Below are 16,882 nucleotides of genomic sequence, written 5' to 3' on the forward strand. Positions count from 1 at the left end.
ATACAAAATATCACAGAATGAAAAAAATAAAAAAAATAACATTTTAAACTTTTAAAAATGAAGGACCATGTGACACTGAAGACTGAATTAATATCTGCAGAAAATCCAGGTTTGCCATCACAGGAATAAATTACATTTTTAAATATATTACAATAGAAAACTGAAAACTTTTAAATTGAAACAATATTTCACAATGCTTTTACTGTATGCCTGATCAAATAAATTCAGCCTTGGTAAGCAGATAAAGAAAAAAAAATCGTAATTATTCCAAACTTTTGACCGCCAGTGTATATAAGCGATTTTATTAGCACTTATATGATGTGTAAATCATTCATTTTGACATGTGTAATGTGAAGAAAACAATATCTGATTATACTGAGGATCTATAAACATCAGCCCAAATAGCACAATCATTTAATTTTACAAATTAGCTCTGATGCTGGGAGTTGTGTTTCCGTTCAAAACACTGAAGCCAGCTGTGCTCACCGAGAAACAAATCTTGTAACTGGCAGCACACAGAGAATATAAAGGTAAAACCATTAGCACATAATCAAATGCTCCTGTGTATTAGAGTATTGAATCAAAGTGAGGTAATTATCTCTCTCTATTGCTCTGCAGAGTATACGCAGGGGTGCTTTAAACTAGCCTTACCTGAACGGGTAAGCAAAGTTGATGCCAATACTGAGGTTGCTGTCGGACTTGTTGATGCAGTCCACACTAACCCGCAGTTGCCCAGAGTAACCTCCACATGTTGCAAATGCAAAGATGGCAAAAAGCTGAGGAGATATAACATGCAGAACAGTTCAAGTCACCATGAAATCAAAATGAACCATTCTTAATTTTGTGTGTGTGTGAGTGAGTGTGGAATGGATTATAGCAATATTTATTAGAAATTATATATACACACATCATTAATGTCTTTTTTAAATTTATGTGCCTTAATCAAAATAACTTCCCCTCCCTTTTGCAGCGACATCTCTTCGCTTATCTGCATGATGTGGGCGATGCAAGGGCGTGAGATCACAGCAATAGCAAACCACAACCATCCAATGATGCAATCAATTCCCAATGGACAAAATCAAGTCCCACCCTATTTTTTCTTGTTCCAGAAGCTGTTTCACTTGGATATGCGTCATTAGGGAAGAAAAGACTCTCACAACTTGCTTTTCATGGTGTCTTTAAATGTAAGAATTATGACTTACTATCATTATTTCCTATCAATTTATGAAAATAAAATCTATTAGTAATAAATATAGAAATTCATGGAAAATTCTAGTTATTAGTCTGCGCATTAGTGGTGCATATCTGCAGGTTACAGTACATCATTTTGCCAGTAGGTGGCGATAAGTGAGTCATTGATTTGTTTATTCTACTGATTTGTTCAAAACCACTAATTCAATCAATTCATCAATCTCTGGTAAAGGATGTCTCAATTTAAAGGATGCTTTGATGACAGCCTTTATTTCACGTTCTTCTGTTTTTTGTTCTTGCGCACAACCTGTCTTTTTGTAGGATGCATCAAGTGTATCCTTTGTGTCCTCCAATCACCCACAATCCTTTGCACACATTTCAATTCACAAAAAAGAATTAGCAGAAAATGAATTAGCACTGAGTTTGTCCAATTTTGCAACATAATGCAAGACAACAACAACAAAAAGATTTTGGAGATAAATGCCTTATTTTCTTTTGTTTTGTTGTAAATTAACTCTTTCCCCACAAGCGTTTTTTTTTTTTAAGTTGCCAACCATCATCAGCGTTTTTCATCTTTTTTTTTTTTTTTTTTTAAATTGTATGGGTCCCAGAATATTTGTTGTATGATTATCTGAACATGCATCTCATATAACAAAAGAAAGAAAACAGAGCCTCTGCTTTTAAAACGAAAATAACAGTTTTATTCTAGCTTCATGCATGCATTCTTTTTTCGTTTGTTTCTGCTCCTTTTTTGCCTGTGTTTTGATCCAGAGATTCAGTACTTGCTCAAGAGATGCGTAACAGCGCCCTCTACCGTATAACAGTGAAAACACAGAAAGCCAGAACATTCTGCCAATGGTGGGGAAGTGTTGTCTCATCATAAATGATGGAATATTCTGTCAATGGCGGGGAAAGAGTTAATCACATAATGTTAAACTTTGCGTAATGTAAACCACAGAGCGACCACAGATGGTTGTCATTGCCTGTACTGGATTAATAGAAAGGCAGTTAATGGTTTTTAATATAAAGTATTTTTATAATTTAAGTATTTTAGTATATTTAGTATTGATTTGTATTTTTGCTTTATGACCGCGGGGAAACATTCATGATGTAGCTATTCACACTTACAAACCGTCTCATTCTAGCATTTAATGCCGAGGAGGACTCTAAACTACAATTCTCTGAAGTAATGGACTAGGAAGCACTCAGCCTCACTGGGATGCAGACTTGAGAAGCACCCTGTATTTGAGTGAGTCATGGAATCATTCAATCAACCAATTTGTTCAAAAACTGATTCATTTGTTAAAGAAACACCACTTCAGCACTTTGCAACATTTTACTTTTTTTATATTTTTTGTTGGGGTACCACAAACAAAGTAACAAGGAAAACTGTGTCTAAAATAAATGTTTAAATAACAAAAATCTAACATCAGGAATCTAATATATCACATCAAAAATGGCTCACTCTGTTGTTAACGGTTTCGAGTTAGAGACATATAGGCACATCTTTTGAGGTTGAGCTTATATACAGGCATAACAAACTCGTGGTATATGACTATAAATCTCATTACAAAAAATGTTCGTAATAACTTGCATCGCCCATGACCTGAAATGACTTTCCTTTTCAGCTGATGTCACCAAGCACTCCCCTTCAATCACCTTTAATGAGACCACTTTTCACCCTATCATTTCCTGATGAATCAATTCAAGTTCCGCCACATTTTTTCCTTTCAAATATCCGATTCACTCTGAAATCCGTTATACATTACAGAAGTTCAATGTTGACTTTATAATTGCGAAAAGTGAAGAGAGATACTGTTTCCACACCAGCTTAAAGCAGCACTAAGTAGGAATTCCGTTTTTGTCAAACAGCGACCCCTAGAGTCGCTGTGGAGCACTTGTACTGTCATGAATAGCACTCACGCAGAGATGGCTCGCACTCACGGCCGGATCCCCTCCCCCTGTACACCGGTACCTGTTCAGTAGGATGGACGCTGTAACGAGTGGAAATAAGGTATGGCCCCTTTAAGAGCTGCGCGCGCCCTGTTTAACTGTCGGCAGTCTGTATTGTATGTGCGCCTCGAACACCACATGTATACGACGCCGGATTATTTCTGTTTGATGCTCATTTTATCAGAATTTTATCAGATCAGTTTTTTGCCGTAAAGCAATTCGTTACCTCGCGAGACCTGATATCACACGATACTTCCTAACACTGAGGCCGCCGGCCCAAAGTTGCAAGGGTGGTTTTGCGGCTCACAGGCACCAGGGGGGTGCGAGACGACCACCATTCAACACGAAATCAGTAATATAAACATTACAATGACTCCAAAGCTGTTCGGTTAAGGTAAAAAAGTTACTTAGTTCACCTTTAAAGGACAGTTTCCACCTAGTAGAGTTAATTGCTCTAATCATTGTTTTATTTAGATACTGGATTAGCTGCAGCAACATGAGACGGTGGCCAATTTCAATTAAGGAAGTGTTAGGAAGTGTTAGGAAGTCACTGTAAACAGGTGATTAATTCTCCTGATTAATTCTCATCCGCAGATTTCAAGCACATTTGCAAAAGGTGTTTGCAAACACTGAGTGAAACTATGATATCATGATCACACACACAAAGAGGTGCTCTCTGTCTCCAATTATCTCGTCTTTAACATTTTTCTCTTTAACACAGTCTCACGGTGTGGGTTTTGTGTTTTGTTCCTCGTTCTTGTCTGTCATGTGTTCCCCTGTCTTTTCTTGTTCAGCTGTTCCCCGTTTTGTTGATTAGTCTCCCCATGTGTTTCTGATTAGCCACGCCCCCTTGTTATCTTGTTTAGCTTGTTTGCCTGTGTATTTATACCCATGTTCTTCAGTTGGTGTTTGTCGGTCGTTGTGTGCTGTAGATGTTCCTTGTTCCTGTCCTAAATTCCTTGTGATGTAATTTTCCCTGGATTACCTGTTTGTTTAATTAAAGTGCTTGCTATTGGATTCACTCTCCGCTTCATCCTTGCTGCATCATAACACACAGTCTCTCCACAGATTTTTCTATTACCTCCGCCTCTTTCCCAATCTTTTTATCTTTATATGTCCATCATCCTTTTTTATTTAGGCTGAGGATCTATTGTGAAGCCTATCTTATTAGGCACAGAGGACAAGCTCTCTGAGAGCAAATCTGACTCGCCTAAAACACATTTCTGCAACACTGATATGAGAATGGGTTCTCTGTAGGTGATCTCACTGAACCCAGGTACAAGTCATTCTGCAGATATACAGCTTGAAAAAAAAAATCAATGATGAGAATATATTCAAAATTCAAGAGAGAGCATAATGTGAAGGACTGAAAGCGTACTGATCGATATAGTGCTCAATATGCAAAATATAAAGAATCCTGTGGCAGAACTATGTTAATGATGCAATTATAGTGGCAGTCAATGTATAAAATTATAATAAAGTAAGTACTGCAATACAAACTTTTTCCCTTAAAAATTAAAAGTGAATTGTGTCATTTCTCTTCCACTACTGACACCAAATGGAATTGCAAAAATATTATCTTTTTTTTCAAACAGGCTCCCCAAATACTCAGCACATCTGCCATTGGTCAGCCGAACAAACAGGCAGTCCTGTCCTAAACTCACATCATTGGTTGTTTCTATGTCAGGCCACGGAGACAAATGTACAGATTTTTTTAAAAGAAATTTACAATGTTAAAAAAAAAATCTATTTCAAATAAATGCTGTTCTTTAGAATGTTGTTCGATACTTAAAAGATTTCTTAAAAATGTATCATGGTTTCCACAAAAATAAGCAGTAGGCCTACTACAGATGTTTTTAACATAGCAACAAATCAGCATTTTAGAATGATTTCTGAAGGATCACGTGACACTGAAGACTCGAGTAATGATGCTGAAAATTCAGTTTTGCATCACTTGAATAAATTCTGAAGATACATATGAGACTTCTTTTAAAAACATTAAAAAATCTAGCGGTAGTGTGTGTGTGTTACACTGTAATTCATTGTATATAAAACATTAATAATATACACTTTATTTAAATATATAGATAGAGATTTTCCACAAAATCAGAACAGAAACTGCTGGAAAAAGGTTCAATTTCTCAGACTTCAGAAGCTCATCTGATTACATTCATCTTGGATCACTTACCTTTTCATATAGTCCTTTGTTAGACTATTTTAATAAATTTACAGTCTAGCTTATTACTTTACAAGTCTACTGAGGATACAGTTTCCAAACAAGATACCTTCAACGATTAATAGTCAGTCACCATGGTAACACATAAGACATATGTACCTCCTCAACAGCTGAACTACAGACATTCTTGTTTCCTAATCCAGTTTCCAGTTTCTTAAACCTCAAAAAAGCTCAAATCGGCACAGATTCATATGGGTCCAAGGACCTCTGACCATACTGTGAAACACTGGAAACCAAATCGCTTTTTTTGCATAGCATTTCATTGATCATGAATAATGAGTCATTCATAAAACAGAAATAGACATCTCACTTATTCAGAATTATGAATGATTCAGTATGGTGAGAGAGCAATTTTTGCACCTAAAAGGTCTCTGAGACGCTGACAAATGGGATGTTGGGAGAAACTGAAGAAACTGCACCACAAAACTTACACAAATCTCAGATCTTACAACAAAAACTACCATTATTAATATTAGGTCAATTTAGCTCTATTAATCAATAACTACCAACGGATGGCTGCCACCAGACATGCAGAGATTCTGAAGCCAGGACTTACCGGAGCAAATATGACCATACACATTTAAAAGCAAAAGAGATATCCAGCTTCAGAACATATTAGATGCTCTTAAGAGTATCTGTATCTTCTCCTCGACTCTCTGCTCTATCTCCTCGTCTTGTGAGCTTGTGTCTCCTCGACTGTGAGCTCAGGAGAGGGTTGGCACTTCTGTGTGGCTCTCAAAGTCTAACCTTGCACTCCCTTCTTTGCTCTGCTCTACAGTCACAAACACACATGCCAGAACACAGAGGAACTCCCTAACTACAAATCACTTCACAAAGTCATGAGTCAGACTGTACACTGAATGCTACAGATCTGCATTCAGATGAAATAAATGAAATCAAGCAATAAGGGCAGACCCGCAGCTGACAGGGAACGTTCTCTGAACCTTTGCTAACGCTCTGTCAAGGTTTTCTCAAAGTTATGAACAAATATTCTTCCAGTAATGTTAATAGAACATTCGTTCAGAGTTGTCTGGTCTTTAATAATGTTATCATTAACTTAAAAAGTTATTTATGCATCGTTCATGAAATGTTTCTGAAGCATTTTAGATGCATGCTCGTCCAATGTTTTTTAAATGTTACCATACGAGTGCTGTCAAATCGATTAATCGCAATTAATCGCTTCTAACGTAAAAGTTAGCAAATATACAAAATATGTGTGTGTGTATATATATAGGCTACAAACTTTTATGTTAGATGCGATTAATTGTGATTTATTGATTTGACAGCACTAGTTACAACTTGTTTAGTTCAGAGAATATTCTAAAATGTTTGCATAACCAAAAAATAAAAACATTTAAAATATTTCAATTAAATGTTTAGCATGTTAATGGATAGTTTAAAGCTTTATTGATTAAAGCTATTATAAATGTTGAACTTTAAACTTCAAATGAGCAAAATGTGAGTTTTAGAAGAAAAAAAAATACAAAACTATAATTAATATTTTATCAAATAAGATTAAAGCACACATATTTCATGTTAATATGCTGTTATGTATTTGCCCATAACAGGTTGGCATTTTGTGTATTTTGTCATTAAGCTTGAACTGACTTTTAAAAATGTTAAGATGTCCCTTTAATGATGATACAAAAAGATATTTATGAAAGTACCTTTAATTTTTAAAAAGTTTTAAAGCTCAAAAGACACCCTACTAAAGTTTTGAGGAAAATACAGTTTTTAGCATTGCTGTTAAGGCAACAATAATGTTGAATGTTATGAAACTGATGGCATGCCGATAATAGTGTTAGAGTTTATTGTTACTGTCATGTAGACGCCTATTTCAGATGTATGGAAATGCCAGCTCTGCTAATAAACAACATGATTAATTACCATAGGCAACAGCTAATAATTCACTGGCCTGTCATTATGGCAAAAACAATGATGCCTTCTCAAGACTAACCTCAAATTGCCTGCTCACATTTCATGCCAAAATAACTTGGAAAAGCTACATCCCTCAACAATGAAGCTTCTGTCCAGGTAATGGAAATAGACATTAGAGTCTCATGATGTGCGTTAAACCCTCAACATACCAGAACTGGTGGTGAATTTCACACATTCAAGAAGTTCCATCCAAGGAAAGGTCGAAAAACTATATTTTTTAATGGTTTTAGTTTTAGTTAACAATAATAACCTTGCTACAGAAACCTGGAAATTATGTTGTTTGCAGTTTATATTGAAAAATAAATAGTGTTCAAAATGTACAAAAATTATATAATGAGCGAGTACATCGTGAATCCATTTTCCAAACCGTTTTTTTGTCTTATTCTGAATCACTACGGTACACCTATAATAAGTGTTTGTGTTTATGTTTGACTATTTTAGACTGGTTCAGGTCGTACCACTGTGGAATAGCCCAGGCTAATGTTCTTCCACAAGACACATGTAGTTCTGTTTATTAACCGCTAGAGCGGCAAAAGTCACGGACTGCAGCTTATATTAAAGGGGCAATAACTTATATTAAAGGGCTTATAGGGGCAATTTAATAAAAATATAATGCTGTTTTCAATATATAGGCAGGAAGTGCAGTTGTGTTCTGAAGGCACTGGTATGTTTTCCATATACACCAAACTTTTTTATCTAAAAAAAAACAAGGAAACTTTTATATTTCCCATTTAAGAATTCAACTTAAGTATTAAGTCTAAGGATTCCCCAGTGTGGCCTTTAGACTCCACTTAGTATCTAGTCCAAGAGCTGAGATCCTATTTTGACAGATTTATCCACTCACCACAAGGAGTCAAACCAGAGAGCCTGTGCTGATGCAATCAAATGAAAGGGTGTCTGACAGAGGTAGAATCACACTCTACTTTGGTTGAATCTAATGGACAGGTGTGAGAAACCCATGGGACAATGGGTGAGCAGTGCGTGGGAGCTCGACAGCCAGTAGAAAGGATGCTTCTCTCTCAACGCTCCATATGTGCGTACAGCACCTGTTGAGCTGGTAATGAGGAGAGGTTTCCCGTCTTTGTCTTTCCCCACCAGAATATTTTCACGGTTTCTAACCAACAGTAACGAGACGACTGAAATCTGTGCCAGAGAGAAACTGTGTCATGCTTCTATCTTCAGTGGAGGGTGAGAGTGACCTGGGGTTTGGGGAATGCCTCACTTCAATTCTAAGATGAAGGGCTTCCACAGAAATAGAAGACCTTCTTTTAAGGAGAAAGCTGTAGGTACCATATGGTTCTTCTATGTACTTGTGGATCACAATATAGGTCTTGAAATCCCCAGAGACACTCTGATACTCTACTACATATAAATTCAATAGGTTATTGAGAAAACACATTAAGATGTTCTGGTGGCTATCCATAAAACGATGACAACATACTGTTCTGTAACATATATTTTTCTTAAAATTTATATGGAAATCATTATGTAAGAACTGTAATTGTTGGCAGTGCAGGAATTGCTATGAAATAATAATAAAAATAAATAAAAATAAAATAAAAATTCAATAGAAAAATTTTAATAAAACATAAACACAAAAAATTTAAAATATGAGAACAACTTATGAAAAAGTTTTCCAACAATCATCTAGTTAATTAGAAAAGTTGACTAGTTTGACTACTTTTTTAACAAGCATGCTGATAGTGTAAAGCTTTAAGTGTAAACCGAGAATTTGCACACTAAAACTTAATCAGAAAAGTTGCGTCAAGAAAAGTTGGGGCCATTAAGAAACGCATCAAGTAAACCTAAAAGTAGCACAATTATTTAGGATGTCCTTTCAATTTAAACTTGTAGTTTTACATATCTTATAAGAAACTGCCACAGAACAAACCAAATTGAAGTTACTAATCTAATATCTATTCAGGGCCTCCACATTTTTCTGTACAGTTTTTTTATTAAGGCTTTGCAGTATATCGGGATAACTCATCTCAGATCAATGGCAACAAATGCATTTCAATGAAGAACTCAATATATGTGCATCTTCAAAGCCACCTACGCCACAGTGTCGCTGCAAACAGCTCCCACAATCCCTCATTAAGGTGTCTATTATTGAGCCTCACTGAAACTTGAGCTGAGGGAACACCTTCAGACACACAGGCACAGATGTTCACCCTCACACACATTCCCAGAAAGCTACAGGACAGGCTGAACACTGCACTAGCTGCGTTGTATGCTGGCAATGAATGATCCATGTCATTGAAATGTATTGCAGGGATACAGAACATTCTCCCAGTGGGAGAGATGTTACATGCTGGAATGGATATAAAATATAGTATATACACTCACCGGCCACTTTATTAGGTACACCTGTCCAACTGCTCGTTAACACTTAATTTCTAAGCAGCCAATCACATGGCGGCAACTCAGTGCATTTAGGCATGTAGACATGGTCAAGACAATCTCCTGCAGTTCAAACCGAGCATCAGTATGGGGAAGAAAGGTGATTTGAGTGACTTTGAACGTGGCATGATTGTTGGTGCCAGAAGGGCTGGTCTGAGTATTTCAGAAACTGCTAATCTACTGGGATTTTCACGCACAACCATCTCTAGGGTTTACAGAGAATGGTCCGAAAAAGAAAAAACATCCAGTGAGCGGCAGTTCTGTGGGCGGAAATGCCTTGTTGATGCCAGAGGTCAGAGGAGAATGGCCAGACTGGTTCGTGCTGATAGAAGGGCAACAGTGACTGAAATAACCACTCGTTACAACCGAGGTATGCAGCAAAGCATTTGTGAAGCCACAACACGCACAACCTTGAGGCGGATGGGCTACAACAGCAGAAGACTCCACCGGGTACCACTCATCTCCACTACAAATAGGAAAAAGAGGCTACAATTTGCAAGAGCTCACCAAAATTGAACAGTTGAAGACTGGAAAAATGTTGCCTGGTCTGATGAGTCTCGATTTCTGTTGAGACATTCAGATGTTAGAGTCAGAATTTGGCGTAAACAGAATGAGAACATGGAACCATCATGCCTTGTTACCACTGTGCAGGCTGGTGGTGGTGGTGTAATGGTGTGGGGGATGTTTTCCTGGCACACTTTAGGCCCCTTAGTGCCAATTGGGCATCGTTTAAATGCCACGGCCTACCTGAGCATTGTTTCTGACCATGTCCATCCCTTTATGGCCACCATGTACCCATCCTCTGATGGCTACTTCCACCATGTCACAAAGCTCTAATCATTTCAAATTGGTTTCTTGAACATGACAATGAGTTCACTGTACTAAAATGGCCTCCACAGTCACCAGATCTCAACCCAATAGAGCATCTTTGGGATGTGGTGGAACGGGAGATTCGCATCATGGATGTGCAGCCGACAAATCTGCGGCAACTGTGTGATGCCATCATGTCAATATGGACCAAACTCCCTGAGGAATGCTTCCAGCATCTTGTTGAATCTATGCCACGAAGAATTGAGGCAGTTCTGAAGGCAAAAGGGGGTCCAACCCGTTACTAGCATGGGGTACCTAATAAAGTGGCCGGTGAGTGTATATATATATATAATAGTTATTATAGTAAATCATTATGGACAAAAACTGTCAACTGGTTTATGGTGTGATAAATGTTACAGAGCAGTACCGTTTGATTAGAATGAGAGGTCTCTAGAGTGCTTTATGTCATTAATAACCTGCACTGAATGACTCCATCAAAATTATTCGGCCATTTTCTCTCCCTGCCCTTTTTTTTTTTTTTTTTTTACAAAGGCTTTACATGTATTTATCTATGGATTTGGATGATTCTGTGGATAATTAGATAATTCTTTATTTTGAAGAATTAGAAGATGTTTGTCCCTTAGGCTGACTTTTTAAAGAAATAAATAATTTATTTATTTATATTATAAATAATATAAAAAGTTTAGAATATTTTTTAAACCTTTTTACTGTGTCTCTTTAATTACTTTTCCATAGTGTTTCTATTACATTTGCCCCTTTTAGTTTTTTAATAAAAATTCTCAAATAAAAATCAAGTGAGGCCTATTTATTTAAAGATATGGCTGCCAAAACACTCATAAAGTGGGCTTTTTTAAAGTCAGATATGTTTATTGGACAATAATTACACAATTTTGATTATGTAAACTAACAACATTACAATTGAGCTTCCCATACTTTATGATAGAATATCTAAACAAGCAAACATTCATTACTGAAAAAAAGGTTATTTAGGGATTGACTTCTAAATGACACTGTATTTTAACATTAAAAATGAATTGAACCAATGATGATTCTAAAAGAAAATGCATCCAGGACCCCTATTTCAGTGCTGTAAATCATACAGCCCTCATATTCCACGGCTCAGTGTATCAGACCCTTTGTATCAGAGTGTATCAAAGCCTTTGAATCCGTGCTTTAAATTAATTTCTCTTGTGGTTAGTTTTGAGTTACACTGGGAAGTATTTATTTAAACCCAGTGGTCTTAGCTTGAAAGACTCAGGGAATCCAATTTCTCATTTATGTGAATTGGTAGAGCACAGCAGAAGAAGTGGCCCTGTATCGGTAGCGCACTGATGCTCATCAGAGAACTGCTCAGTTGTTTTGAATGTGGCTTTAACACTGGCTCACTGTAATGGGGTCCACTAAGAGGCTGCAGCTCAGTGTCTAAGCAGTATAACACAGGTTGAACTGGTCAACAATGTCAAACGCACGACAAATGAGAATATCTAAACACAAACTGTCTTTATTAAATTCACAGGAGAATAAGGCAAACACATCGACACCACTTTACATCGATGAGACCTCGAATGGATGGGTTGCCCCCTCCAGTCAGTGACACCATTCTTCCAACGGCAGCTTGATAGCAAAAAGGCACATGGATGGAGTTTGGCGGGTCCCCCTGCGGCACCAGTTCAGGAAGCATCAACTTTAACGATGAATGGTAGATCTGGGTTTGGATGGATTAAGGTAGGTGCGGTGCTAAATGCAAGCTTGAGCTGATGGAATGCCTCTTCAGGACAGAGACTTGGGCGTCTTGCATTATAGGGAGGTGAGAGGAGCTGACAAGGTCCTGAAATTGAAGATGAAGCGGTGGTAGAAGTTTACGAAGCCCAGGAATCATTGAAGTTCTTTTACGGTAGTGGGAGTGGGCCAATTCTGCACTGCGTCTACCTTCCCCTGGTCTTAATGATGTAGTCCAGGGACTGCATGGATGAACCATGGAATTTGCACTTCTCCAACTTAAGGTAAAGATTGTTTTCTCCTAACTTCTGAAAGAGCTGCATAACGTGGAGGCGATTGTCTGCCTTGCTCCAGGAGTAGATTAGGATCCCTTTAATGTAGATGATCACGAAACGATGGAGGTACTGCCGGAACACCTCATTCACGAAGGCCTAGAACACTGAGGGTGAATTAGACAGTCCGTATGGCATGACCCGATATTCGTAGTGCCCCGATAGTGTTATGAAGGCAGTATTCCATTCATCCCCCCTCCGTATCCGGATGAGAGTGTACGCCCTAGGTCCAACTTGGTGAAGATAGTAGCACCTCTCAGCATTTCCAGAGCCGCTGGAACCAGAGGAAGGGGATATTTGTACATGACAGTTTGTTTGTTGAGGGTTCGATAATCGATGCACTGCCACAAGCCTCTGTCCTTTTTTGCCACGAAAAATAAGCTGGAAGCGGCAGAGGATGTAGAAGGACGGATGTATCCCTGGGGAAGAGCCTTTTCTACATACTCCTATATGGTCTTTTGTTCAGGAATGGATAACAGGTACACTCTACAAGTACAGTCCCATGGCCTACAAGGTGGTAAAAGTGTAGCTTGTTGTTTACTGAACACATCCTGGAGCGTCCCATATTCCTCAGGAATCTTGACCTGGTGATGTTTCTCTGGACTTTCAATGGTGGTTGCTTTGAGAAACACATTGGACGAATCAGCTGCTGATTCGATTCGGGTAGGAAGTTTTAAATAGGAATTAAAGCAGTCCTCACCCCACGAGAGAATGTCGTCAGTGGTCCAGGAAACATTAGGTGCAGTGAGTTATAAAGCCTTTTCCAAGTGGCTAACCCAGGATTGATTGAACATTCAATTTCTTCTGACAAGGGATCTTCGGGATTTGGAAGCGGTCGGTCGATGAAGTTTCTTGAAATGAAGTTACCTACGGAGACCGAGTCAATAAGGGCCTTTGCTGAAACGTAATGATGGGCAGACATCACTGATACAGGTATATGCAACAGAGAGGTTACATTGGGATGAACATTAAAGGGATACTTCAGGATTTAGCATTAAGCTTTGTATTAGTAGAAAACCTGCAGTATTTTCGAATTACCATGCTTTCCACCCTCATATCCCCCTGAGACGAGAGATTTATGTATTTTTTGTCTGGAAAAAATCCTCCGATGACGCAAAAATCGTCATTTTGCGTCATCGGAGGATTTTTTGGCCAGAGGCTAAAGACTACAGTCAGTAGTAGGGGCTGTCCCGCATGTTCTCAACCCGCCCATAGAGGGTGGGATCTCACTCACAGAATGTACATATAGTGTCAGCCATCTTTTTTTGGAAGCTAAGCTAGCAGGCTCTTGTTCTGTGGAGAAAGCTGAGTAGTAGGGGGTTACCATCCTCTTTTTCCCGGACATGTCCGGCCGTCGATGTCCGGGATTCAGCTTTTGCTTTCTGCAGTCGCCATTCATTGTTTACATGCACACCTTTTGTTTCAATCTAACTGAATTCAATCCGATTGGTGAATCTGAATGTAGTGTTTACATGAACGCTAAACAAGTGATCGGTTGATGTGCGTTTTAACATTGCTAAGAAAATTCCCGCTTCTCCGTGAGAGATACAAAACCGGTGCGTCTCACAGGTGCCGCTCATCGGTAATCACGCCACCGGCCTCGCGCTGTTCTCCCGCGGCCCTAGCCTCGTCCTGCTCGCCACAGTAAACATAATGAATGACGACTGTAGAACGCAAAAGCCGAATTCCGGACATTTTGGGCGATCTCGAAATCCCGGGCAGACTCATCACGGAGACTCACTAGTAGCCTAGACTTGTTGTTTAACTGTGCTCAGTTACCGTTAGGCGTGGCCTCCTAGGGCAGCGAAGCAAGTGCATTCTGGGAGTTGTTGTCTTTCATCCACATAAGCCAAAAATAAATTTTCTGGCTTTTCTCAGTCTAGAAAGCTCCAAATTCAAAAATGATTTCACATTTCTTCTACATGAATGACCCATTTTAAATACACATTCATCTTTCCAGAGGTGAAGTATCCCTTTAATGTAACTCACCGCTGGGCGAAGTGGTCGCACAGGGAACTCCCGCAATAAAGGCACAAATGTTTTTGAATGCGTCTTTGTCTCTCAGTAGGAGATATATGAAATTAATCAACTTCCATGTGTTCCGGGGCTGGTGCTGGAGGATGTTGAACAGGTGTGTTGATGGTAACTCATGTTCACAGGCTTTTAAGTGTTGAGCCACACACATGGATTGGTGAATGAGGTTTTCCAAACCAAAGCTGTCATCAAAGATGTCGAGATGCATTCGCAGAGAAGGTGACAATCCCTGTCGGTATTGTCAGTGATAAGGGCAGTTTCATTCCATCCACTACTCAGCCACCGAATATTTGCCTTGTTTTAGTCGAAACAGTTGATCGTGAACTTGCAGTTTGATCAAAACCTCCTTAAAGTGAGTGAAGTAGGCATCCAGAGTGTTTGTTACCTTGCCTGCTTGTTCCCAAATGGTTTTGGCCTACTAGAGCGCACGGCCTGAAAGCAGAAAAATTATGAATGCAATCTTTGCTCTATCCGTGCAAAATCGTTGCGGTTGCATTTCAAACAGCAAAGTGCATTGGAGAGGAAAGCCACTGCAATTCTCCGCCACGCCTGAGAATGTCGCTGGTAGGGCCATGGGACTGGCATGCAGATCAGTCTTCTGTCAGCGATACTGAAGAACAGGCAACAGGAAGAATGCTCTCACGTAGCCTAATTATTGAACAGATTCAGAGAAACAGCACAAGTATCACATCATGGTGAAAGGCACTAGAATGATTTAACTTGATGATAATAGTTCTTTGTCTTTGCAGGATGACCCGGAACTTGTACAAAGGTTGCAGACTGCAGATGATTATGATTATGAAGATACAGGTAAACAATTAGGTAGAGAGTCAGGTAAGTCTTGCACATAGTGGACACAAGACCAGACAACTACATGTTGGTGAGTATGTGTATATAGGCAAGTCCCAGGTGATTAGTGACAGGTGCTGGGAATCAGTACTCGGGTGAATTTGAACGAGTGGGTGGAGTTTCAGGGTGTGATGCTGATGGAACGGCTGAATCTGTTACTATATACAGGTCCTTCTCAAAAAATTAGTTCATTATTTTCCATAATGTAATGATAAAAATTAAACTTTCATATATTTTAGATTCATTGCACACCAACTGAAATATTTCAGGTCTTTTATTGTTTTAATACTGATGATTTTGGCATACAGCTCATGAAAACCCAAAATTCCTGTCTAAAAAAATTAGCATATTTCATCCGACCAATAAAAGAAGTGTTTTTAATACAAAAAAAAGTCAACCTTCAAATAATTATGTTCAGTTATGCACTCAATAGTCAATACTTGGTCGGGAATCCTTTTGCAGAAATGACTGCTTCAATGCGGCGTGGCATGGAGGCAATCAGCCTGTGGCACTGCTGAGGTGTTATGGAGGCCCAGGATGCTTCGATAGCGGCCTTAAGCTCATCCAGAGTGTTGGGTCTTGCGTCTCTCAACTTTCTCTTCACAATATCCCACATATTCTCTATGGGGTTCAGGTCAGGAGAGTTGGCAGGCCAATTGAGCACAGTAATACCATGGTCAGTAAACCATTTACCAGTGGTTTTGGCACTGTGAGCAGATGCCAGGTCGTGCTGAAAAATGAAATCTTCATCTCCATAAAGCTTTTCAGCAGATGGAAGCATGAAGTGCTCCAAAATCTCCTGATAGCTAGCTGCATTGACCCTGCCCTTGATAAAACACAGTGCACCAACACCAGCAGCTGACATGGCACCCCAGACCATCACTGACTGTGGGTACTTGACACTGGACTTCAGGCATTTTGGCATTTTCTTCTCCCCAGTCTTCCTCCAGACTCTGGCACCTTGATTTCCGAATGACATGCAAAACTGAGCAACAGTCCAGTGCTGCTTCTCTGTAGCCCAGGTCAGGCGCTTCTGCCGCTGTTTCTGGTTCAAAAGTGGCTTGACCTGGGGAATGCGGCACCTGTAGCCCATTTCCTGCACACACCTGTGCACGGTGGCTCTGGATGTTTCTACTCCAGACTCCACTGCTTCCGGAGGTCCCCCAAGGTCTGGAATCGGTCCTTCTCCACAATCTTCCTCAGGGTCCGGTCACCTCTTCTCGTTGTGCAGCGTTTTTTGCCACACTTTTTCCTTCCCACAGACTTCCCACTGAGGTGCCTTGATACAGCACTCTGGGAACAGCCTATTTGTTCAGAAATTTCTTTCTGTCTTACCCTCTTGCTTGAGGGTGTCAATGATGGCCTTCTGGACAGCAGTCAGGTCGGCAGTCTTACCCAT

General features: G+C 39.3%; 1 protein-coding gene across 3 annotated transcripts in view; it reads right to left on the bottom strand.

Moving 5' to 3' along the window:
* synpra (synaptoporin a) overlaps window positions 1-16,882 on the bottom strand; it is a 39,391-nt gene that overhangs the window by 11,466 nt on the left and 11,043 nt on the right. For 2 of the 3 annotated variants that reach the window (XM_056240802.1, XM_056240804.1), the window contains one exon: window positions 652-776. In XM_056240802.1, coding sequence (XP_056096777.1) covers window positions 652-776 — 125 coding nt within the window. Of the gene's footprint in view, window positions 1-651; window positions 777-5,936; window positions 6,139-16,882 lie in introns of those variants that run through there. The other variant, XM_056240803.1, reaches the window with a different exon arrangement.

The sequence above is a fragment of the Rhinichthys klamathensis genome, unplaced genomic scaffold (genome assembly GCF_029890125.1).
Source record: "Rhinichthys klamathensis goyatoka isolate OS25496 unplaced genomic scaffold, OSU_Roscu_1.1 h1tg000613l_1, whole genome shotgun sequence".
Classification (NCBI taxonomy): domain Eukaryota; kingdom Metazoa; phylum Chordata; class Actinopteri; order Cypriniformes; family Leuciscidae; genus Rhinichthys; species Rhinichthys klamathensis.